Source organism: Tyto alba, unplaced genomic scaffold (assembly GCF_018691265.1).
Source record: "Tyto alba isolate M040663 unplaced genomic scaffold, T.alba_DEE_v4.0 Super-Scaffold_22, whole genome shotgun sequence".
NCBI lineage: Eukaryota > Metazoa > Chordata > Aves > Strigiformes > Tytonidae > Tyto > Tyto alba.
The window spans coordinates 8,447,344-8,473,707 of record NW_024881296.1 but is presented as its reverse complement, the minus strand read 5'-3'; the positions used below and the strand labels follow the sequence as shown (position 1 = coordinate 8,473,707).

Here is a 26,364-nt window from a genome sequence, read left to right as displayed (position 1 = left end):
TGACTGAATTATTACCTAAAGATTTAACTCTGCCAAAGGGGAGCATCTGCTCTCTTAAAATGCATCAGTTTGCATGTTTCTATGAAACAGCTACGTTTATTTGCTAGACTTGATGACTTTGGGGGCTACTTCAGATTCCACAGAAGCAAGAGAAAGAGTAAGTCTAAGTATAGTAGTAAAGGCAGTATTTGATTTAATGCCAAGTAAAGGATCTTAGGGTTGTCTGTCTTGAGATGGTATTGATCAATTTGTGCTGCTTAAATTTTAAGCATCTACTGAAGAGTGCCTTGATGTACTGGGTATAACAGAAAACACATGTCAAAGCAGACTTTCAGCATCCCGGCTGGAGGTTCCTGAAGAGGAAAGCCAGCAAGATCTGCCTAGCAGAACAAATCCTTTTCTTAAAGAAGTGTTCAAACTGTTGGTGGAAGGAATCAAAGTATCCATTGTAAGTAATTAGATGTCCACATTAAAGCATACTTCATAAGGTTCCTTTATCAGAATCTTTTCATGCATAAAGTCTTCTGTCTATAAATGCTTTTCTTACTGCCTCTCTCAATTCAGCTGTGGCATTAAAAACCCTGTTCAACTTCCCAGTTATTCTACAGCAGTAAAATAATAAATGCATCTGTTCTGATTTTTACCTTAAAATTTACCAAAATTCTGTGTCTTGAACAAGCACACAAAAGTTAAGTAGACTTCTGAGTAGTCCACGAATTTGCTTTGTCTCTTAAACCTCAGTGCTTGTTTGCTGGAGCCTATAAAATAGGTTCTGCTGTGCGTTCACAGATGATAGAGAGTTTCTGAGCAATATGTGTCTATATTATATTTTAGAGATGGGAAGGGGAACTTTCCATTGTGTGCTTTTTGTGGGCTTTTTTGTTGGTGTTTTTTTTTTTTTTACAACAGTTGCTAAAGGGCTGAGAGTTTTCTCTTCTAGCACACAGGTGTTAGCTTGTCAACCTTTCCAAGGTTGGGTAATTTGAAACGGTTTTATTGGAAAAGTTAAATTACTGCTTCCTGCCTCTATTTCTCATAGGTTGTCTCTCTAAAAAGTAGCTCAACCTAATTTTCTTTCTAGCTCTGGAAAATTGTTTCAGGTCTGCTATCTTTCCGTTATGCCAGACTTGCAGTACTTTTTGAAGATGGCAGGTTTCTTTCTGTGAGCACAACCATCTTAGTCCAGTGCCTGGTTTCTAATCTTTTGAGAAAATCTGTTCAGAAACTAGTGATTGATATAGAAGGGCTATTAATTAAAATAGGCAAACAAAAAAACCCTCTACATCAGTTTTCACTTTTTGCATTATTGTATAGTCCATCTAGCTGAATATTCAGTTTAGCTAGGTGTTGCATTCCTAATAATGGCAGGTTTAGAAAAATAGGCTTATTTTATTAGAATTAACAAACCTTTCTTTCAATTTCAGTAGAATGCCTTTTAATGTGTAATAATCAGTAAATTGAAATGAATCACTTTATTTTGGTAGAGAGTTCTTTATTGTCTTATGTTTTGATCATATTAACTGTGTTTCTTTTGTAACATGAAAAACTTGGTAAAAGGAGGACCTAAACATATAATATTAAAAAATTGTCTCTCTTAGGGCACCAGTAGAATGAACACACCAAAGCAGCAGTGGAAGAGAATCCTCTTGTCATGTAAGGACACGTTCCGTACGCAACTTGGGAGGCTTCTTGTGCACAACTTGTCTCCAGCAAGGCCACTGCAAGAGAGAAAGCAGATTTTGGAGATGGTACCTGAAGTAAACCATCAAGAGATTATGCGTGACTGTCTTACCCCGAATTTGCAAGTAAGCTCAAGAGTGTTTTGGAGAAGCTTGTAAAACCTGTATTCAATTTTTTTTTGTTAAAATTTTACAGTTATTTAGAACTGTATGTGGCTAAAGTTGTTCACCACTGTTTTAGCGATGTTTAGTGTAATGATGAGGTTGCTTCACACAATGCCCATGTGTACCTCAGCAATTGCTATATTATCCTGAGGGTAGATGGTTTTCTAAGAGGCAAGATAAGATTATGTCTGGGTATGTTGACTCTGTCACATATCAAACATCACATCTCCTGTGTAGTGCAGAAAAAGGCAGTACTAGTCTTAATATGAAGAATTTTTCTGAGGGTGCTAGAAGTTAAGGTACCTGAAAAGGCAGATTAATGATGGAATTACCCTCACCTTGGAACTCGAACTGCAGACTTCCTGAATCTTAGAAGAACTGATTGCTACTAGATTAAGAGGCAGCCAGTCCTCAATCATAGCACTACTCTCTCTTTTCTTATTTAGCCTTTATTAATTCTTAAAGTAGGATTGTGTATTTTGTGTTCTTAACTCAAATATCTGACCAGTTTCTCCCTGCTTTTCTGGGTTTGTCAGGAAAAAGCTTTTTGGGTTGTATTCTGTTATTGCAAGCTTGAGAGAAAGCATTTCTTAAAGCCATGATCAGGAATTGGGTAGGAATGTTGCTGTTTGAGTTCTTCAGGAACTGCAAGAATGAAATAAATAATGTAAGACATCCCACAGTTTGAGTCACCGTATGCTATAAAGTACTTATTGAATGAACCTGTGACGCTTATGTTTCTGATCACATATACATTATTCAGTTAAATTAATACTTTCACTGGTAATAAGAGCTGATATACTAGCAATGGTTTCTCTAGGGGAGTGTCACGTTGAGTGAATTCATGGCCTCTGTCTAACTTCATTGTCTGTCAGCTCTAATATGATTAATCAGACAAGGTGTAGCACTCCTGGCTGGCAGAATTAGGAGTGTCTGGCACATATCTCCTGAAGTATCAACAAGGCTGCAAGAGCTGAGTACTTGGAAAATAAACTTAGCTTTCTTGTAAGCCATTTGAAAAGTCAGAAGATGTTGGGGGAAGTTTTATCTTGTAGAGGATTAAATTCAGCATGTTCTTTCTAGTTTTATAGAAGTTCAAACATTAAAGCAGACATTTTCTTTAAATCACAGAAAAATGAGTAGAAGTCTGTCCAGGGTGACTAGAAAAGGGAATGAAGTTGGAGGAAAAAACTGCTCAGCGCTGTCTTGTGGCAATGAGAATGACCATACACCTAATTTTCTCCTCTTCCCTTCTTTTCATCTTCTAGCATGGACCTAAACTAGTGCTCTATTTGTATGAGTTAATGCACAATCACAGTGATGAAATCACCAAAGAAGAAAAAAGAGCAGCAGGAGACTTTGTGAATACATTAAGATGTTGTGGCTATAAATGCATTCCCCTGAGCCCACGACCGAAACCAGATCTAATAAAAGCTTTGAAAGAGGTTTGTGAATAAAAACTTTACTTAAAATACTGGGTATAGTTAAGGCAATTTTCTGTTACATGGGGTCAGAGTTTTACTGGAGACAGCAGTTTTGTTTGCTTGGTGCATGGCTTATGCTTTTGGGGATTCTCACTGGGTTCTGAATATTTGTCATATATACTCAGTGCTTCACAGCAAGCTCACGTGCTAATGCTTCTTGGCTAAACATATTATTTAACCCAGGTGAAGGTGAGAGTTTTAATAAGCTACTAGTGTATCTCATTGTCAGAAAAAAAAAATATTTTTATGGTTCCTTGTGAAAAAATATAAAATTGTATCTACATATAATAAAATTGTGGTAACTGAAATAAGGTCTTGATGGTTTTAAATGCTGTGAAGACACCAGTTGAACAGTTTTGTCAGTCTTCCTTTTTTAGATCGGCATATCCTTTAACCTCTGCTTCCTTATTTTAACCATCTGGGAAAAAAAAAAAAAAGTAACGTATAAAACTTCCATTCAGGATCAGAAGAAATATGAGATGGAAGAAGGTGTAAACAAAGCTGCCTGGGAGAAGACAATGGCTAATAACCGGCAAAAGTAAGTGCCTTCTAGAAGCAGCTGCAAGAACTCTGTAAGCATGTTCTCTGTTCAGCACACCCCATCGCAAAGTCGCCTATATGATTATTACAGATGTTTTTCAATTTAACAGCACGGCTAGCTTTCAGTTTTTTATTTGACTGTTATAAAAACAGCCCAATTATAGGTAGATGCATTTTGATAGGTTGTATACCAAATGGCATTGTGTGACCTTCATAATACTGAATCACTTTTTGCACTTTTGGCATTTCACCCTTAGTTTTACAGCTGTTGTATCTGTCCAATCACCTCTCCTGTTGCTGTGGTCTGTGCAGTTAAATGTAAGGCGAATGTCCCTGCAACTAACCCTGATCTTCAATGAATACAATATCATTGCATTCAGCACAGTATTTGAACACTTTTGTGAGCTATGTAGACTGCTGCTACTCGGTGTAATGTGAATTTTGGTAACTTGTGGTGGATTAAGAGGTTCATTCCATTAATTTACATTGCAGGCTTCACTGTCAAAATCAGATCTGAGGTGTGCACACAACATTAGTCTCTGTAGGCACCTGTAGTAGCTCTAAAGGCCAGTTTAGTCAACTCTGTCCAGATAAGTGATAAGACTTTACTATGTTGAGTAACTTAAGAGGTTTGAGCAGTGGTAAATTACTGTTCTTCAGTTTTTTATTGTAATGAGTATACATTAATAAAGGATGCTAATACATAGCCATTGATCTTCTAACTGGTTTATCTTGTCTTTGGCCACAAGTAATAGCTTTTTTTGAAGGCTAAGCAGCAGAAGGTATTCAGTCCCGTGAAAAGTATGTAGGCTAAGGTGCTCTGTATCTGCTGTAACAAGAACTATGGATGTCTACAGCCAAACTGATTGTATTTTATAAGGGGTTTTGCTTTCCCTTTTCAGTGTGTTTGACATTTTAAAACACAACTCTTCTTCTGCAGTCTCTTTCAACGTCTGGATACAAAATCTAAAGACATTTCTAAAATAGCTGGAGACATCACACAAGCTGTGTCTCTGTCGCAAGGAATGGAAAGGAAGAAAGTAATCCAGCACATCAGAGGGATGTACAAGGCAGAGCTAAGTGCCAGCAGACATTGGCAGGAACTGGTTCAGCAGCTTACTCATGATCGGTAAGTTGTTCTCTCATCTCAGTGAAAAAGCAAGAGAGCGACTCGATGCCTGACGCATGCTTCTCATTCTGCTTACAGGCACAGGAAATGTAGATGAGATTAAAATTAGAATTACTTTTTCTAATCATCTGATGGTTAAGGACTTGTAAGATACTTGATCTATTCTCCTATTTTTTTGAGAGTAGTTAAGTAGTAGTTCTATGCCATTTAGACAGGCTTTGTCAGATACGTTTTGCTGTGCCTAATAGAATAAAGAATGTCATAAATCTTTCATATCTTGTATTGCATTGGTGGAGTAACAAAACATTTTATGGGTAATGTTATTCACATTAGCATCCAGATACTGTGTTCACTAATCTGCATAGAACAAAAGAAGTTAAGTCTTGACAAGAAACAAACAATGGTATTTTTACCACTGCAGAACGGATGTTATGTCAAGTTTGCAGCAGCTGAGTTTTCAAAATAAAGTATTGGATGCATCGTATTGCTGTTTTCATCAGAATTAGTAACTTCAAGAGCAGTCTTACAGTAGTAGCTCATAATTAATCAGTCAGTGGGATAGTTAATGAAAATAAACTACAGAATTCAGACTTTTGATACTTCTTTTGAAATAATTGCCCAGTGTACTACTGTGAAATTTATGCTTTACTACTATTTAAAAAAACCCAGAATGAATAAGCATACATACTGACTCTGCTACCAAACTCAAACATGTTTTTTTTCAGAGCACTCTGGTATGACCCGGTCTACTACCCAACTTCTTGGCAACTGGATCCAACAGAGGGCCCAAACAGAGAGAGGCGTCGCTTACAGAGGTGCTACCTAACTATTCCAAACAAGTACCTTCTCCCAGACAGGCAGAAACAGGAAGGTAATGATAACATCTTCTAAGAGTATGTCTGAATTGTAATGACTACTAGTGACTATTATCTGTGGGGGTTTTTTATAGGTGTGATAAAAACTCCGTTATCTTATCTATTTGAAGACAAAACACATTCTTCTCACTCTTCTACTGTAAAGGATAAAGCTGCAAGTGAACATATAAGGTGAGGTTTGGGTAACACTTCTCCCTTTCCCACCTTCTCCCATTCCAGTGAAACAGTTCTCCTCACCTTTTTGTCTAAATAGACATTAAAAAAATAATCAAGTGAGATAAGAAACAAATGTCAAAAATGGTAGGTTTTTTGCTATACTCATAAGAAAATATCAGAGCTAGAGCTACCAACATGTACATTTTCTGAGTCTTAAAACAGTCTATCTTCATGACTTCAAAAATCATCAGAAGCAAATACCATCTGGTGTGATATGGGGATGGGACTTCTTTCGTTACTTGTCATTTAGATATCTAAGACAGGCAGTGCTACTAGATCTTGTAAGTCTTTCCATCAGTGTTCAAAAGCAAGCTGTTTTCATCCTCCCTGCCTTTGCCATTGTATTACTCAGATCTGCAGTTGTGTCAACTTACCACCTATTACAGGCACTAATACTGCCTAAAATAACTGCAGAGAACACACAGAAAAATAAATACAAATATACTAATGTGCAAGTCTGGAAAGTTGAGGTTCTATTTTCTTTCCCTCCATGGGATTTGAACCATTAGAGTCATGGTGTTGAAAAGTCTTCAACCGTAGCCTTTGAGGCTGTTAGTTTTAGGTACATGCTGAAAGGTACATAAATCCATAAGCAATAATGCACTTTGAAATATTTCAGAGTTAATCGAAGATGTGTAAGTGTAGCACCTTCTAGAGAGACTGCTGGTGAATTGTTGCTAGGTAAGTAGAATTTTCAGCCCTCAGATACCTTTTTTGTGTAAGATTCTGCTGTGTATATAAACTTTTTTTTTTTAAGTAATTGAGCTGTTGCCTGATTGCTTATGGATTATATACTTTATAGATCAGATTTTCCTTTCTCCACCACTGTTTGCCTGAGTGCTACTTGGACTGTAGTTAAGTTTTAAAGTTGCTAAAAGATGTGGAATGATAAATTCCATTTCTGTCAAGCACGGTTTTGTCCAGGTACTATTATTAGTGATCTTAACTCCTGGACATTGTTTATATAACACTAGGATGCATTATACAAACACTAATATCATGTACCTTTTTGCAACTGTGTTTTCCTGCAGGAAAATGTGGCATGTATTTTGTTGAAGACAATGCTTCAGACACAATTGAAAACTCAGTAAGTATTTGAGCATATTGTCCAGCTTTAATTTTTCCCAACTATGACTATCTCTTGTCTGCTGCCACTGGTATTGCTGCAGTACTAATTAGGGGTCTCTGGACAAGGCCAGCCAAACTGATTAATCTGGGTTCAGTGTTGCTTCTGTTGCCTGTGGCTGTGGAAGCAGTGGTGATAGCAGAAAACAGGCCTGGGGCTGGGAGGGAATGAGGAGAGGGTGATGTGGGGGAGCTTCTGCACCTTGCTGTCCATTGCTCTGAGTTCATCAGCGTAAGCGTGCGGAGCTTCCTTTGGTCTACACCTGAGAACCTGCCTGAGTGGAAGCTGGAGCACTAGGAAGTACAGAAACTCACAAGTGTATGAATTGGGCTGTACTCTACAGTATCTGATTTTGAATTTTTCATTACATAGGGTGTTCTAGCTCACCCCTTATCCTATATGAGAGAAAACTGTTTCATGGAGGAAACTGGAACTGACCTAATCTTTCTGATATACAAATGCTCTGAAGTGTTACTTAAGTTCATATATCCAACAGACACTAAAAAAAATAAACAAACAGGAAAAAAACAAACAAACAAACAAAAACAAAAAAAAAAAACCAAACGAAAAAGCCCAAACCATCAAAAAACCCCAAGATATGGGTTATACTGCTGAAAGTTTTACATTATTTTCAGGGAGCTTTTCCTTACATCCACTAAGCACACAGCTCCTGTGCTTTACGATGCCACTAGTTGTTTTGCTGCTTTGTTACTCATAGTAGTTACTCATAGAACTTTGAGAATTGGGATTCATGGCAAAGCTTTGCTTGCACTGGTTGGCTGTCCCAATTGTTTAGCTTAAGAGCCAGAGAAAATACAGCATTGCCTGCTAGCGCTGGATGGGGAACTGGAGCAGCCGGGGAGCATGTGTGATGTTCTGCCCACTGCCTTTGGAAGAGTGGAGGATGGGAAACATGAAGAAAATCATGACAATATTTTAAAGCAGCACAGCAAAGTTAAAGTTTGCCTTACAGTATGCTGTATGGTTATTAATTGGCTGTGTTGAAACATTTCTTGTTTGGGAAATCTACTTAAAATAACTTTTTCAATTGCAAATTCTGCAGAGTTTTCATGGAGAAACTGAACCAGCATCATTTTCTTGGACCTATGAGGAAATTAAGGAAGTTCATAAGCGCTGGTGGCAGTTAAGAGACAATGCTGTGGAAATATTCCTAACAAATGGCAGAACCTTGCTCTTGGCTTTTGATAATACAAAGGTAATGAGTCACTGATGCATAATAATATATCAAAGCATTTTGCTGTGTCTTCATAACATGTACATTTGTGCATTAGTTTTTAAGGAGACCTCTTGCATGGACTAGTTAAATTCTGCCTAATACCTTTGAAAAAACTGCTCAGCTAAACTTCTAGATAAACACAGTAATGTTGTAAAACACATCTCTGCTGTATTAAGATGTAAAAGAATTTTAGTAATGCTAAACATTATTCCATTACAGTAGATATCTGGAAATTTGTAAAATGATAGAAACTTATTAAGTCTTGGTAGTTTGAAGCTTTTTAAATTATATGATTAAATCTATGGTATTTCCTTCTAGGTCCGCGATGATGTGTACCACAACATCTTAACTAACAATTTGCCTAACCTTTTGGAATATGGAAACATTACTGCTTTGACCCACCTGTGGTGCACAGGACAGATTACTAACTTTGAATATCTGACTCATTTAAACAAACACGCAGGCCGTTCCTTCAATGATCTCATGCAATATCCAGTATTTCCTTTTATACTTTCTGACTACACCAATGAAACGCTGGACCTAAATGATCCATCAGTATATAGGTAATATGAAATGTTTGGAACTGATTATTTCCAAATACTTGAACTGATCATCCAGTATAGCTTATTAACTTAATTGTACTAAACTGCACACGTACATGAATGGAACTATTCAGGGACAAACCTCATCTATAATAACTTGGGCATTTACAATAAGTGGCTGCTTCACCTCAGATATTTAAATAAAATGCCTAGTATTAGGAGTCTGTGTATTCAAAGGATGCTTTGAATTGGACATAATATATTGTCTTAATAGGATATGGATAATCCACAGATTTAAATAAAAGCTGTGTGTTTAAATTGATGTGGTTAAAGGCTTCAGGCCAGTTACTGAAAATTAAATAGAAAAGGAAATAATACTATAAACCAGTTGGCCAGTTACAATAATATCATATTGTTTTCATTGTCAATAGATCCAAGTGAATTGTCCCACCCTAATAAATTTCTGTTAAGCCGATTTAACATTCTGTGTGCACAAAGTCTTTGCCTTTTTATGATGCCTCTGATTTGACAGAGGTACTTGCTTGCCTGTTACTGTGCTGTGGGGTAGCCTGTGGGTCTGAGTTTGCCTTTAGCACTACATATGGCTTTTTTATTTTCTGAACTCTTTTGTAAAATAGTCTTAAGTTTTGCTTATCCTTTTCATGATCTTAAAAGCATTATTCTTAATAATGCATTATTAAATGGTGTGACTCAACATCTTTGTAAAAATGACAAGATATCAGTACTACTTCTGTTACAGAAATCTGGTCAAACCAATTGCTGTGCAGTCTAAAGAAAAAGAGGATCGTTATGTGGATACTTATAAGGTAATTCGGATAACTTTTGCTTCTTGCCTTTTTCCTCTGTATAAATGATATGGAGGCTTTAATTTTTTTAACAGAAATTGAAGTGGAGAAAAGAAACCACAAATCCAGTATTTTATGTCTATGGAATTCTCATTTCCAGTATGCTCTGTTTCCTGGGAATTGTTTTATAGCATGCTTGGAACCTGTATTTGTCTGTTCCTGTACCTGTATAAATCAATTCAGTGTTTCCATGTGATACTGCTGAGGAGGTTAAATTGGTATCTTATATAAGAACATACATCTATTTAAAGACTGGGAAGATAACTTTTTGCTGTTTATTTGAAATTACTTCAGTGCAACTTGGGGCTGTTCTTTGATAACAGCAAAGCTGTTTTCCCTCAAGTACTGTTATTTTAACGTGCCCTACTATGATTACAGTGCTTTTTGATTTTTGCTCTTTAGAATGTTTTAAAGGCTGTAGAAAATAATAACGTGCTAGGGAATGAAAGCATCTGCAGTTGGACCTTCAAACTTCTGTCTATATTACCATGGTCTAGTGTACTATTTGCAAATATTTTTTCCATTTCATATTGAAAAGCCTGTACAATGATTCTGCCATGTTAGAAAACAAGAGGCATGGGAAGAAGGCAAAAGTAATAAGTAACAGAAAACAGGTAATTTAAATGGGCTTAAGACTGATAACCTGACTGGACTGTAAAAGCAATCACATGTCTTTAGACAAAGTGTATCTGATTCCAAATCACTTTTAAATATACGTACCTCTAAAAGTTTTAAGCTTTATTCCTAAACAACTTAGGCAAGCTCTGATTTTTGTCATTGGAATGCAGTCTAGGGGAGGTTTGATTATTTTTTTTTTTCCTACTACTTTTCAAGTATTTGGAAGAAGAGTACCGTAAAGGAGCACGAGAGGATGATCCAATGCCCCCTGTACAGCCATACCACTACGGATCTCATTATTCTAACAGTGGAACTGTGCTTCATTTCCTAGTTAGGCTGCCACCTTTTACTAAAATGTTTTTAGCCTATCAAGGTAAGGTTACATTTGCTTGCACTTACCTTTCAGATCTGGGCCTTGTCCCAGTGACACAAAAATGCTATATGTTACTTTGTTTAGCATAGTATATCAATTCCAAATAGCTGAGAGCAGTAAAATTAAATCTGGTATGCTTTCACAGCAGACCCATTCTGAAATTATCAAGCTAGATCATAAAGTTGTACATCTTATATTTATACCTTAGTGTGTGCAGAATAAAAAGCTGACCTATATTTGACTTGCAGCCCATGTGTAACACATAGTAATTGAAATAGCTGAGAACATTTAGAGCTCTTCTAACTGAAGGGTGGTTAACTACTTGAAGCTGCAGGTATGCAACTGTTATCGTGTCCATCATCGATGTAACAAATTCAGTTTGGATTTCTTTACAGATCAAAGTTTTGACATCCCGGACAGAACTTTTCATTCTACCAATACGACCTGGCGACTCTCTTCATATGAATCAATGACTGACGTAAAGGAGCTGATCCCAGAATTTTTCTACCTTCCTGACTTTCTAGTTAATAGAGAAGGTATACTAAGAGGATAACAAAACTATATACCTGGTAAAGCTGTACAGTTGAGCCTATGGGTTGAAACTGAGATCGTTTGTATCCCTTGACTGAATATGCTAAGTAGGAGATGTATGGGAGAAATCTGGCACAAATTTGTGGGGTATGCTAAAAAAGCTGTTACGTAAGAATTAAGGGAAGTTTTTTCATAATTGTCACAGGTGCAAAGGAGCTTCCTGTTGTCTGATTTTTCCATTTGAATGATTAGGTGCATCTTGGATGTGTTTGGGGGGGACTTGTTAGTGATGCTGCTTTGTTGATCAGCAATCACTGTGTTTAATGGTTACCTTTCATAGCAACCTATAAAGAACTTCTTGATGCTACTGTCAACTAAAATGTCGGAACATACTCCCCTGTTTCTAGGTTTTGATTTTGGAGTACGTCAAAATGGTGACAGAGTTAACCATGTCAATCTTCCACCCTGGGCTCGTAATGATCCTCGTCTGTTCATCTTGATTCATCGTCAGGCTTTGGAGTCTGACCATGTTTCCCAGACAATCTGTCACTGGATTGACTTGGTGTTTGGTTATAAGCAAAAAGGCAAGGCCTCTGTTCAGGCTATTAATGTCTTTCATCCTGCAGTAAGTATTCGTTAAGCAGTGTGTTTTTTCATTGTACTTAGTAATAATGGGGGAAAGTTCGGTCTGACTTGCTTGGAAAACATCCAGCATGAAGCAAGATCTCTTGCTCCTGAAATGTCAACGAATAAGAAAAGACTTTAACCATTTCAACGTGGGACTGGTTTCAGACATGTTCAAACGTGTTCCGTGAGTTCAGTGTTCATTCTGTACCTGGAAGAGCTAATAAAACAGTAGTGTTTGGAGAGGTGGCTTTTTCTTTTCAAGTACCATCCAAATGCTTTCCTTCTTTCCTTTTTTTGTGCTTAAGTGTTGATATAGTTATTACCTTAAATTTCAGATGCTCAGTTTGTGTGAGTATGTTAATTGTTTTTTAAAGTGGAAAGTCAAGGCCTTTGTCAGTGTGAGGAAAAGTATGTGATACACAGTTAGAGAGGCATGAAAAAGGCAAGCAGAGAAAGAATTTCTACTCTTCTGAAATAAGAGGGTTCTTCCTCCCTACTGGAGTTTTAATACATTAATTAAAAAGAGGTACAAAAACCAAACTTTTCGATTTTGTTTATCATCAGCAACCCTTCTGTTTTTGCACAGATGAGTAAAGGTCTACTAAGAAAACCTCTTTGACAGAAACTAGTAATGGAAAAGATGTAGGAGCAGCTCACATGATAAATTTTAAAGCGATAGTTATCTCCAATAAAGGAGTGGTGACAAGGTTACCGTTCTTGCTGTGCTGACTAGAGCGCCACACGTTGTGAGATGGCTTTTGGTCCAAGTTTTAACTAAACAGCTGAAGAGTCTGCCTCTAAATTTGCATGCATGTGTTGAGAAATCTTTCCCAAAGACAAACTGGACATGCTTATTCTTGTTCCTCCCCTCCCTTTTTTTTTTTTTTTCTGTAGACCTATTTTGGGATGGATGTTTCTGCTGTTGAGGATCCTGTTCAGAGAAGAGCCCTTGAAACAATGATAAAAACATATGGGCAAACACCTCGCCAGCTGTTCCATACAGCACATGTTAGCAGGCCTGGATCCCGGCTTATCATGGAAGGAGAACTTCCTGCTGCCATGGGGTTACTAGTGCAGTTTGCTTTCAGAGAAACCAGAGAACACACTAAAGAAATAATATATCCAGTATGTCATTTTGATTTGCAAGATGGTTTAATTAACATTCATATCCTGTAATTATTGTACCCTTATGTTGACAGCTTCCTTCCTAAAACTGAACTTACTACCCATATTGTACTTTAAAGAGAATACGCAAAATTAGCAAAGTGATAGCGAAAATTATTTTCATGCTGTTGTGATATATTTTGTGTCAAACTAAGATAGGTCTGAGTTTATCTTGGTTATAGCAAATAGGTGTTGGAAAGAATTTCACTTAACCAGTTTTATACTTTCAATGAGGAATTCTGGAATCTGTGTGCAAACCTATAGCAGGTAAACATGTACTGTGCTTTCTTCCATCCTCAACTTTTTCATTGTCCATAGAACAGTGCAACTTTCTTCACTTCAAACACTTGTTTTCCCTAAAGTCCAGTGAGAAACTGAATCCTTGCATTTAAAGAAATTGATATTTTTCACTAAATTACCTGAACTACAAGCTTGCTATCTCAGCCCTTAAAGAAGTGGGAGAGCCCCCTTAAAGCTAATAGTTCAGCTGATGATAGTAGAGCGCTTCACACTTGTCTTTCTGGTATTTTTATAATACTTCAGCAGTCTTTACCATGTGATTGCTTATGGGGATGCGATATGAATGATTCTCCCTTACTAATGAAATAAGATTTTTCGGAAAACTTTTTACCGCCTTCTAATTTGAACCTTATTTGTGCTTGTTTTAGAGTCCGTTACCATGGATAAAAGGCTTGAAGTGGGGAGAATACGTTGGTTCCCCAAGTGCTCCCGATCCTGTTGTCTGCTTTAGCCAACCACATGGAGAAAGGTTTGGCTCTCTCCAGGCTTTACCAACTAAAGCTATCTGCGGCTTGTCCCGCAAGTTTTGCCTTTTGATGATATATAGCAAGGAGCAAGGTATGAATTTGTGCTTATTCTCTGCATGCACAATACATGCAAAAATGAGCTGTAAAAAAAAAAATAAGTCTAATGCTACTAATATTCTCCAGGAAACTTCCCAAATGTAGTTGCTTCTGCCAAAGCTTCATTGATAAATCCAGTAACAGCTTCCACATGTGAAGGATCTTTCCTGGAGAGTGGATTTTACTTGTAATTTTCAAAACTCCATAGAGACATCCTGTAATTAGGTTGATATTTTTAATTGAAGTGACTGAAGCATGAGGATTTAATTTTAGAGCTTGCAAGCAGATTCAGTCCAAGAAGAACTGAAGAACAGATGAAAAGAACACATGGCAGCAGAAATGAGAATTAATGAACAGTTTCTAGAGGCATAGAATGAGGGAAGTTATCAGTAAAAAGCAGAGGTGAAGGATCTTCTGCTTTCAGATAAACTCCTCAGGGGAATTCTTATTGATAATGTACAAACAGGTTTTCACACTCTTTGTTTTCTTAGTAATGTGTACTAGTGAAGGGTTTTTTTTAAGAAAGAAATGTCTTACTTTACTTTTGTTGACTAAATGTAATGTTCTCATTGAAGTTTTGAACACTCATTTCTTTAGCTGGGAAGTATTGTCAGCCTCTTCCCCTCTTCTCCACTCCTGATAGATGCAACATTTCTTCAAAAAGACTTTATCCAGGTTGCAGAGTGTCTTTGGACAACACTGAATGTTTACATCGTGTCTGAAAACTATGTTTGGTTATAATACGTGACAGATTAAGCCATAGCCTAACAGAAAATATCTTACTTTGAAATTTTGGGGGGTTTTATGCTGTAGCTTGTGGTAAAATATGGACCTGAGATTTTTATTCTTGACTATCAAAGTGATCAACTCTTCAGTTACATATGTGACACAACATTATATGCCTGCCTTCAGGTGTGAGAAGCATGCACAGCACTGACATTCAGTGGTCAGCTATCCTGAGCTGGGGATATGCCGATAACATTTTACGACTGAAAAGCAAGCAAAGTGAACCTCCAGTAAATTTTATACAGAGTTCACAGTTTCATCAGGTAAAAAAATCAGTCTCTTGGTCTTCAATTTAATGTTGCTAGTATAAATGGTGGCCTGACTTGGCAGTAAGTACTCTTGCTTTCATTTTTCTTGGAGGTGAGCATCCAAACACAACTGGCTTTAATCTCTTTGAATCTCCTTTCAAATGTGTCCCTCATTGCTCCAGTGTATCTCATTCCTGGACGTGCTTCTGTACTAGGCAGAGATCTCTTTTGAATGCATTTGGGTTTTGTAGCATTTCCCTCCTATAGAATATTGCTGTGGATTTATAAAAACATAAGTTCTGGGCCAAGAAAAACAAATACTGGAAAAAATTATAGATGCCTTGCATTAGAAGCAGAACTCCACTATAGTTTAGGATTTCTCTGAAAAAGATTATCTAAAAGATTGTTAGGGAACACTATGTAATCTCCGTTACACTCCAGTGGTTGGTGAGATTCTACTGAAAAGATTTTGGCTGCTGTGGCTGTAGATCTAGAAGTCTTCAGTAGCTCACTGCTCTTCAGCTGTGAATTCTGGTCTACACAGAATTTCCCTCTTTACTTTGCTTCTGAAGCAATAACAAATATGACCTAGCGCAGGTATAATATTTGGATTTCTTTAGCTCAGGTATTTTACGTGGCTTTTGAATCAGTTTGACCAAATGCGATGGCATAATGAAAATTGCAGTTAGAATAGTTTCTGTTCTGATTTTTCTCTGGCTTTGTCTTGTCTTTCCAAGGTAACAAGTTGTGCTTGGGTGCCAGACAGCTGTCAGCTGTTCACAGGTAGTAAATCTGGGGTCATCACAGCATATATGAACAGATTCACTAGCAATATGGTAAGTTCCATTGGATAGGTTTTATAATTAAGAATTTAGCTGCATTTGCTATTACAGACACTTTTTTTAAACAGGAAAAGCGAAAAAAGGGGAGTATGATACGTTCAGGACAATTGCTAAAAAGATCAAGTGCTTGTTTAGTATTTATTTTTGAAGGATCTTCTTTGACAGTGTTGAATATATTTATCTCAGTATTTGTGGGTTTTCTTAAGCTGTTGATCACATACTGCTAGCCCTTAGTCAGCCCTCATCGTCTGGGTGCATAATTGATTACACATACAGCTCTGACTGTATTCAGGCTATAGGGCTTGGAATTGAAGCTCTCTGGCACAATGAAGCTCCCTACATTAAGAAGTAACTTTTTCTGTGAAGGAGACGGAGCCTTTCAAGGCCTTAACCGAAACTGTGGAATGCATTTCCCCAAAGTAAACATAATTTCAAATGCAGAAGGCACTTATACTACAGAGAGCCAGGATGAAATCTCAGACAGTGTGTGTATTAACCACAAAGTCTCTTCACTTTGTCATATTTCCCAAGGGGAAACACTGTGAGGAGGGAAGGGAGAAAAGTAACTTGCATGACATAACACATTAGTGGAAGATATTGAGAAACTAGTAGAAATTGCCCTGATACTATGTGGTAATAAGCATGCTATGAAAGCATAAATAGAACTCGAAATTCATCTTTTGGTTCAGACTGCGTTTCTGAGCTTCTGACTGACTTTCTCCAGCATCAACTTCTATTCTTCATGGTTTTAACAAAGAGTTTGCAACTTTCTTGACAGGTAGTTTTAGGTGCGTCTCCAGGATTAACCATAGCAACAACTAAACTGATTTCTCAAATCTAGTTTGATACAGACACAGGTATTGGCAAACACATTTGTAGTATTGTACTCCTTGATACTCTTGAATTACTACATTAGCATTAACTAGAGCGAACCTTGGTATGATCTGCTATGCCTACCCAGTATCCTGTTTTCAGTAGTGGCAAACAGCAGATGCTTAGATTGGGAAGAGCACAAACATACAGTCATTTATTTCTTCCTTGGCTTTCTTCCAGTCTTTGGTGACCTGCCACTCAGACCTCCTGAACTCGGCAGCACGTTTAGTTTAAAAAAAAAAAAAAAAATTGAGTAGAGCTTGAAGCCTGGAAGCTTCAGTCAGTTGGATCTTAAGTCAGGCACCTTAACTGCTCAGCAGAATTGTTACTAAGACTTGGATTGCAGTTAAAATTTTTTGAGGTACTAAAACAGAAATTCAATATACTTGCCTTCCGCAATGCTAAAAAGAAGCTCTGGTAGTGGAGTTAAGTTCCCTGCATTTCCTAGAAACAAGTGGTTTTTGTTCAGCTGCACAGATGTTGTCTTTGAGACCATCTTTGCTGAATTTCTCAGCACCGACAGTTTTACATGCCCCAGGCAGACTGACCTTGTGCCTGTTTTGTAGCTCCCGTTGAGTCAGTTACCCAAGTCAGGGCTGCAGGGAATGCAAATGTGCTTCCTAGCATCTGTTCTGTATGCATCTTGTCAGCCGTTTAGTGATAAAGTGAACAGTCTGTTATAATGCAGTACTTGAAACATTAATATTTTGCCCTGTTTCACATTTATATAAATTCAATGCATAGGCATAAAACAGATATGTTGTTAATTGGATGTGGGAATCCAAAGGCACGCTGTCAGAATTCAGAAATACCTCCGTGTTATACTTCGGATGCTCTGTTTTTCCTAGCCTTCAAGATGGTCAAAAAAATAATGAAGTACAGCTTTAAAACCGTGATCTAACTTGACAATAAGTCATATCTTCATGAAAACCTCAGTCAAGGGTTTCTGGTTGTACAAATTACTCTGGCCTTCACTTGTTGTCTGTTAGAGTCGTCTTGCAAACAAAGAGAGCACTTTAATGATCTGTTTGAGTAACACTGCGCAGCAATCATTTAAATTCTCCGCCCAAGTGTTGTAGGTGATCATTGGAGGTAACAAAGAACTGCTATTTACAGGTAGATACATACCCACATGTTCTTCCACATCTAGCTACTGTTGTAGTGGTTGTCATCTAAAAGCAAGTGGGAAGTAAAAAGGGTATGGTATTTTAGGCATGAGGGTGATTATTTCATAACTTATTAGGCCTTAATACAGCTGGTACTAAAATTCCAGCTTGTCTCATTACGATATTATTACAAGGACACAATGAAAAATCAATGAACCATTACTACCAGTACTAGAGAGAAAAACAGCTCCTTCAGCTTATCCAGTTTTCAGGAAGTCTGAATCATTTCAAATGATGTAACTTGAATAAGAAGTGTTATTCGGTGTTAAATTTGCTGCTTTAATTTTTATCTAGCAGTTTCTATATTTAAACTTGACTTCCTGCATATTTTTCCAACTTGGTTTCACTGAACGACTTGGCACCAACTTGAGGAATTCCCAGTAATTTACTGTACACAGTGTGATAACTGCTGAGCTGGGTTTTCCTTCTACGTTTCCAAGTGCTTCCTCTAGATGCTAAAATACTGAGGACTGTCATTTCGCTGTTATGTGGAAATAGCAGTCTTGCAGAAAACAAATCAGCCAATTTCAAGGTGCGTAATTGCGACAGAAGTAGCACAATAGTTGTTCATTTAGATTCATTGGACCACATCACAATGTTTGCTTAGACTAAGGCACTGGAAGCAAAGTTGAACAATAATGATATTGTGTGGCTTATCTTATTACAAAGCATTGCTAAACTGATGGCATTAAAAGCAATGGGAACCATTTTCTGAAATCTAGGAATTAAACTTGTCCCTAGGCTTATCCTTTTCAGGAAAAAAGACATTAATTTTCTTTTTCATAAGAGTTCATGTTTTACCTTGCTGTTTTTTAGCCTTCAGAGATAGAAATGGAGTCACAAGTCCATCTGTATGGTCACACAGCAGAAATAACAAGCTTGTTTGTGTGCAAACCCTACAGTATAATGATAAGTGTCAGCAAAGATGGAACCTGCATCATATGGGATTTGAACAGGTACAAGTATATATGTAACTTTTTCCAATGGCTTTCTTTTAAATACTTGCTTTCCAACTTTTGGATATTCTTACCCTTTTAACTGAATTTTTTCCCTGTGTATCTTAATGTGAAGTCAAACCCTTTCTGTTCTTCCCATGAAGGGTGCTGAAATTCTAGAATTAATATGAAAAATACCATCATGCAAAAGAACCCTTTCTGTGTTGGAGTCTGAACTTTAGGCTTGTTCTCTTTATTTTCTTCAGGCTGTGCTATGTCCAGAGTCTGGCTGGACACAAGAGCCCTGTGACTGCAGTTTCAGCCAGCGAAACAACTGGTGATATTGCAACAGTGTGTGATTCAGGTATATTTGGCAGTAGAGAAAGCTGTTTTGACATGCAGACCAAATAAACCATGAGACTTGCTATTAACTTAGTTATTGAGTGTGTGTTAATCATCTGAGGATGCATTTGGTCAAATAGGAGTGCTTTTTTGTTGTTGTTGTTACATAGTAGTAACATATAACTTTCTCTAGAAATGATTAGGCAGGTGCTTGAGTAAATGTAGAGATAAAAAAGCCAACGGCTTGATCCCTTTATGAAGAGACTTGTAATTTCAACAGATTCCTGGGAGATGAAAATTCTGTGAAGTTGGCTGCTTTCATTTTAAGAGATTTGTTATCAAAAGTACAGTCCTTCAGGGGCATACAGTCTAATGCAGAGCAACAGAATTTTTGTTATTCACTCTATCACATTAAATGCTTCCATATCCCCAGAAGCAGGTGCACATCCTGCCCCATCTTATTTTAAAGATGTTTTTTGTACTATCTTGTTTTCCACTTAGTACTGTTTCTGGACGAGAGCATTAAGGCCTATTTGAGCTGTGAGGTTTTGAGTATTTCGTACATCGGAATGCTCATTGACTTGAAGACTGACTGTGTGCTACAGGACTGTATCAATAAAGCAGGGCCAAGTCAGAGTCCTCGCACCGTTTTGCTGTCTGTGATGGATACCTGTGTACTGTGTTAACTTGAGACTGGGGGTGGGAATAGGCTCCATCTAAATGATAGATGCCATTGATCCAAGGAGGTACAGAATAAAAAGGGAGAGAGCTTAACTTCATTTATCCATATTGTTAGAAGAGTTATTGACCCAGTTCTCCCTTTGCTTGGGCCAATATTCTTTCTCTTGCCTTGAGTAAGCTAGGCCTTACACACTGAAGTATCTTTTAGCCACCTTTTCTTACTGTAGTACTCCACACACGGAAATCAAACTTACACTGTCCCAAATCTAGGGGGGCGGGGATTGAGGAGCAAAACAGAACACTCTATAGTAATAAAGGACAAGGGGAAATTATTCTGGCAGTTTCAGAAACCTAATATTTTGATTTTAAGCTTACGTGGAGACTTTTAACTCCCTTTCTGTAGCTCACAAACCAATTTTTTTTTTTTCTGGAAAAGATTGTACTATTCTTTAATTGGCAAGGGACATGGGTTTCAATCCCTTCTAAGACAAAGCAGTAGCTGGATTATTAGTTCTTTGATAGAATCAGATAATCCCAGATAACCAGGTAAGATAACTGTGCTTGATACTTTTAAGTATTTTGCTTGAAATGCAAGCCAGGCTACATGAACTAGCTGTTTAAAGCAGATAGTATGAATTCTCTCATAGTGCTTCCCTGTTAGTACATGAAAATTGGTCATTAAAAGTAAAATCATATAGCATTTTGTAAATAGAATGTTCCATAAATATGAAGTGGTGTTTTCTAAATCACTGCAGTGGCTTGGTGGTTTGCATGCTCCCTGTCACAAAAGGAGGGAAGAGATAATTGTTTACTGCAGTACGTATCACTCTGAGTCATTTAACCTTTTGATCTTTCAAAAAGTTGAACTGTTTAACACTTAAAGATTATGTTGCATAGACCTAGCTGTGGTCTAGATTTATTTTTTAATACTCCCATGCTATGTTCTGTTGCAGTTGGAGGGGGTAGTGATTTGAGACTTTGGACAGTTAATGGTGATCTCGTGGGACATGTACACTGCAGGGAAAGTATTTGCTCTGTTGCTTTCTCTAACCAACCTGAAGGAGTGTCTGTCAACGTGATTGCAGGGGGGCTTGAAAATGGAGTTGTGCGGTAAGCATTTGAAACTTTTATTTATTAAAATACTTTATAACTTAGGCTCACAGTTTGAGAGCCTGTAGCCAAACACCATGCTGATATTTGGCTTTAAAGAATGTGGAGAAGCTGTCATTCAGCTTCCGATCCTAGTAGTTGCTAAATAAGTTATGTTTATCACTGAAATATTTGTAAAATAAAATGTGAAGAAAAATGTCTTTCTTTCAGACTGTGGAGTACGTGGGACTTGAAGCCAGTACGAGAAATAACATTTTCAAAGTCAGCCAAACCTATTATAAGGTAAAAAGATCTTAAGTATGCAATAAATGGATTTTTTTCTTAGAAGAAAGAAAAGAAAGAAGAAAAAACAAAAACAAAACAAAACAAAAAACAGAAACAACACAAAACCACAACAAAATAGCCTTGAGTGTTGAATGTGGATTTGACATGAGAACGGGAGGTAAACACCCATATCTAACGAGCAATGCAATCCTGCTAATTATTCATGAAAGCAAAATGAGCACAAGCACACTGAATTTGTAATGACAGTAATAACTAGGTTCTGCTGCTGGCAGATAGAAATGAGCAGGATTCCCTTGAGAATGGAACAATAGCTACTCTTCTTATTCTTAAGTTTAATATTTTTCTCCAGAACCTGTGTAAAAATCATGAGATAATCTTGATTTTGTCAAACTCAAATAGACAGCTTTTCCTCCCTCGGAAACAGATGAAAACACTGCATTTTCTCTGACCATATTTTTTTCTGATGCTGGAGGGAAATGGTGGAGAAAGGAGTGAAGGAAACTTAGAGGAACCTGGAAGCTGCCATTTTGGCATGCTTGTGTAATTTTCCAAGTCCCCTTGATGATGATTTATATAAGCAGAATTATTCTCATGCCAAAATGTTTTCAGAACACAGGCAAAGGATTGCGTCTTTGATATTCCCAGTGGTACAGTAGTCTGAACAGAGGTCTTAGAGTTATGCCAAAATTTTATCTGAATGTTAGCATAGTAACAAATAACTGAAAAATTTTGTTTTGACCATTGCTGAAATATCACTTAAAACCCAAACCACTAATCACTTTGTTAGAAACAAAAAACATTGTCTGATAGCAGTTCCTGTCTTTGTTACCTCCTTCAAGAACCATATTTCACAAAGCTTGTTGATAATGATTTAGTAGCTATTGAATAATTTAAAGTTTCCTGCTTAAACGAGACAGAAAATGGATGCTGACCTTCATGCTCTCTAACATTACCTGTGGCATGACTGAAGAGCTTTACTACTGTTATAGCTCAAGAAATGCCTGGCTGAACAGAACGCCTATGCTAATCTTTGGCTATACTCTTACAGGTTTTTAATGTTTTCTAGCATTTTAAATTGCCAAATCCAATATAAAAATAGATTGTTGTCTTGTTTTTCAGCCTTACATTTTCCTGTGATGGTCATCACTTGTTCACAGCTAATAGTGATGGAAATGTTATAGCTTGGTGTCGCAAGGACCAGCAGCGCTTGAAGCTACCCATGTTCTACTCATTCCTTAGCAGCTATGCGGCTGGGTGATGACGATTTTTGCTGCTAACTCATGTTTCTGATGCACTTTAAATCCAAAACAGATTATAGAATCTTATTTAACTGGATTTTGAGGTAGTTTGAATGTCTCTAGAATGAATAGATTTTTAAAGAGCAGCAGTCTAAGGTCATTGTAAAATTGCGTATGTGCATGCACAAACTTGAAGCATATCCAGGTCACCAGGAAGCTCTGCTCATACACTCCAATACCAGCAAAGTGACTCATAAATGCTCTAACATACAAGTCAAAATGCTGCAATATAAAACATAATGGTATTTTTTTAAATCACTTCTTGGACAGAAGTATTTAAAAAAATTGATTGATAATGCTTATTCCCCCTCTTATGTTGTAAAATGTCAGCAGCATAAAGTTCTGTAAATATCTATTAAAATGTCAGCATATGTATATCTGATCAGTTGACCATGGTATAGTTAGCTCTGGGATAAGCAATCCAAAACTCAAGAATCCAAGACCACTTAAAATTGCTTTTTTTGAGAAGCAAAGAACTTAGTAGGTGCTTTTTGCACCATCTTATGGTATTGTAATGATAAAAATTTGAATTTCTGTTATCTTTAGATTTGTAATTTTTGCCATCTTCTCTGTTAGTATAATAGTCTTTACAACAGGCAAAAATAATATATTTGTCTTAGTGATGTGTAGACACCTCATGGCATCACGAAGCAATAGTTAGATCATGTATTGGTTTTGTTTTCTAATTTCATGTTAGCTCCCTAATTTCATAACACCTAGCTATTGCAATTCTGTGGCAGAATATATATTATATACACACACAGCTTATCTTCCAGAGCTCTGAAAAAGAAAGGTGTTAAAGAAGGCACAGATGTGCTACTGTTCTACTGTTATTGAAGTTCAGTAAACTGTAAAATGTTTGAATCTAACTGCTTGAATAATCAATGTTCAGAGGCATCAGATGATTTTGAAGTTCATACAGATAAACTGTGGAAATATGTTGTTTATTCCTAGGTGCTATTTTTTGAGGGGGGAAAAAAATAAGCCTCCATTGTGAAAGGCTTAACGAATTTTGAATTCTTAAACCAGATCACAAATTAAGATTTCAGTCAGTGGATTTGAAGACCTCTAAACCTACAACCATGAATGAGTGCCTACTGTAGTCATGCGAATGGTAAAACAAGAATGCTACGCAAGTCTGATGTAGTTACTTTTTTTGTTTAAATTGCTTTGCTTTTTCATCATTTACATGCTCTGCAATTGCCATACAAACTGCTGTATCTTCTCATGTTTAAGGTTCATCTGCCTTCAAAACACTGTATATGAAATTGTCAAGTTGTGATGAAGATGACATACACACACATCTTTACACTTCCTTTGCAAATTCCAGTCTTCAAAGATTCTTGCAACTTCCCAATTGAAGAACTTTTCAAACTAGAGAAACTTAAAAATATTCTCATAGTCTGTGGCACAAAGGCTGATCGTTGGTTCAGTTAAGCAAGTGGCTACATACAGTATGAATTGAGTTTTGAACTGCATATATTGTAGCAGCATTGTATGGGATGGCTTTAGTCATGTTTTTCACTGTCTAATTGTTGATGTAAGGTCCAAATACAGACTGAAAAGCTTCCTGGCTCATGTTGAAGTGATGTGCTTTATTTAAGATGAAAAAGTACAAACATTGTGGGGTTTGGGGTGCTTTTGTGCTCCCTGGTTTGGGGTGTTACTCACAAAAGCTTATTTTTATAAAGTAGAATTCCACTTGTTATGAATCAATATGCAAAATTGCTGGCCTTGTAAAGAGTGCAATATTATATATTTTTACGTAAAAGTAAAAATGATTTTTTTGAAGCAAGGAATATTTATTCAGCTTAACATTCTTGAACTATTAAAATAACATTGCAATAGTATCTGTGCATGATGTACTGAAATTTCCTGTAAATGTCACATTCCACACTGCCTTTGTATATACACTGTCACCTTGTTGAGTAATAAACAGATCTTTGTACCAAATGGTTGGAGATTACGCCAAAACCATGTATCTATTAGTTTCACCTCTTGATCTTGCACACCTTGCTCCAGATCAATTTCTGCTGGTTCTCATGTCTGTGTATTTTAAAGTCATGAAGTGGGGAAGTTCTGTTTATGGCCTACAGCTGCCAAACTGAATATGGGGGTGGGAAGTCTTAAGAATATCACTTCATGTGTCCTTCGTTCCCCTAGGATGTGTGACTATACTTCAGATGAAGTGATGGCTCTCAAGGCAGAGATGTTCCCCCTCCTTCCTCAAAACCTGACTGAGCTAAGGAAAGCCAGAAAAGCAACTCCTGTCTGGATTCAGAGAGGGCAGGAAGAAGAAGCTGCTGGGTGGAAAGTGGGAGACTGAGATCTCTGGGAGGCATCAGAGGCTGCAAGGCTCTTCGTGTTGGAAGCCAGGATTTGAGGGAGGTTCACGGGGCAAGGACTATCTATCTGGTGCCACTTTCAGGATTCTGGGGTAAACCCAGATCATTCTCTTCTGACAGTGAAGATACATGGTGAGAAAGGGAAGGGGAGGCAAGAGCCAGATACTCACTTGTGGTGAGGAGAGGGTGTCTCCACACCATTACTGAAAAAGGGAACCCTGATCTCAGGTTTAGAGATCCACAAACCCATGACAGTGTCTAGGAGAAACAAAAGAAAATCACTAGAGAACTGTTATCTGTGAACTGAATTAATTAAACATGATAACATTGTCTGCAGGAAGAATGGTTTCTGTGAGGAAATAAAAACACCTTTCAACTTTTACTCTGCAACACCAACTTTAAGGATCTTCTTTACATTTAAACCACCTCTATCTTTGGAGAAAGAGTTGAAAGAGTTCCTTCATACTGAGCAAGAACGTCTCTCCCCACACACTTCCAGGATTTCCTGATTTGCTATTATTGCAGAATTGACTATGCATTTTATGGAGAAAACCAGAGAGCAGGAGGGGAAAATATCACCTTGTGTGCTACTAAGAAACTGCTCGCTTACCTTTTACTGTTCTTCATGCCTTGTTTTATTTAAAGCTGTACTGGCTTGTCTTTTTTTCTTGCATATGCAAATAGAAGTCACACTTCCATATGCTGCCACTCTATCACAAAAAAGAACAAAAAAACCCCCACCCAACCATAAAGCAAAGACTATTTAAAATCTCTGCTTGCCTTGAAAAATATCTACAAGAACACTAGTTAAGCTTCTAGAGGTACAGACAATGCTGTTTTCTTTGCTATTGTAGTAAGTTACAAACTACTGACAGATGACCTCTGTGTAGAGATTTACTTGATGTTACTGCTCTGGAGTGGGGTCAGAAAGTCACTGGTTTTGCACCTGGGTTTCTATAATAGGCTGTGTTGTATTTCACAATTTGGGCAGGTCACTTTTGGGAGAGGATTAAGAACTACGTGTGACTAGTCTGATTGGACTCTTAAATTGTCCTGGGCTACCCGGCAGAAAGTAGTTGAGTAAAAACATGAGCTTGCACACTGATTCCAGCTTTGAGCTAGCATTCCCAGGAAAAAAAAAAAAATTTCAGATTCTCTAACACAATTGAATAAAGCCCATATATGTCTCATTAGGGGCTGCTTCATGTAGATTCAGTGAATAGAAATTTGTGCTAACTCTTACAGGTATTGCATCCAAAGCCTATAGGCCAGCTCTGGTAGGAGAGTCCTGATTGTGGTGGAACATAGGAGTTTGCAGATTTTAAAAAAAATCTATATATAGTATAGGATGAAAGCACATTGTAAAAGACATTTCCCCCCTTATGTTTTAACTTAAAGAATAAAATTGTTAGAATGTA

The 26,364-nt window shown here is 37.3% G+C and overlaps 1 protein-coding gene across 4 annotated transcripts in view; it reads left to right on the top strand.

Annotated features, from left to right (window-relative positions):
• Positions 1-24,554, top strand: part of LYST (lysosomal trafficking regulator) — a 94,760-nt gene extending 70,206 nt beyond the window's left edge. For all 4 annotated transcript variants that reach the window (XM_033008896.2, XM_042795814.1, XM_042795815.1 and 1 more), the window contains 24 exons: positions 270-448; positions 1,599-1,805; positions 3,113-3,289; positions 3,790-3,866; positions 4,809-4,997; positions 5,723-5,868; positions 5,947-6,043; positions 6,708-6,769; positions 7,120-7,175; positions 8,278-8,430; positions 8,770-9,014; positions 9,754-9,820; positions 10,694-10,850; positions 11,246-11,386; positions 11,789-12,006; positions 12,903-13,133; positions 13,841-14,030; positions 14,948-15,084; positions 15,807-15,905; positions 18,767-18,906; positions 19,152-19,249; positions 20,862-21,018; positions 21,229-21,300; positions 22,423-24,554. In XM_033008896.2, the coding sequence (XP_032864787.2) occupies positions 270-448; positions 1,599-1,805; positions 3,113-3,289; positions 3,790-3,866; positions 4,809-4,997; positions 5,723-5,868; positions 5,947-6,043; positions 6,708-6,769; positions 7,120-7,175; positions 8,278-8,430; positions 8,770-9,014; positions 9,754-9,820; positions 10,694-10,850; positions 11,246-11,386; positions 11,789-12,006; positions 12,903-13,133; positions 13,841-14,030; positions 14,948-15,084; positions 15,807-15,905; positions 18,767-18,906; positions 19,152-19,249; positions 20,862-21,018; positions 21,229-21,300; positions 22,423-22,561 (3,434 nt within the window). In that variant the 3' untranslated portion in view covers positions 22,562-24,554. The remainder of the gene's footprint in view (positions 1-269; positions 449-1,598; positions 1,806-3,112; positions 3,290-3,789; positions 3,867-4,808; positions 4,998-5,722; positions 5,869-5,946; positions 6,044-6,707; positions 6,770-7,119; positions 7,176-8,277; positions 8,431-8,769; positions 9,015-9,753; positions 9,821-10,693; positions 10,851-11,245; positions 11,387-11,788; positions 12,007-12,902; positions 13,134-13,840; positions 14,031-14,947; positions 15,085-15,806; positions 15,906-18,766; positions 18,907-19,151; positions 19,250-20,861; positions 21,019-21,228; positions 21,301-22,422) is intronic.
• Positions 24,555-26,364: the final 1,810 nt, after the last annotated feature.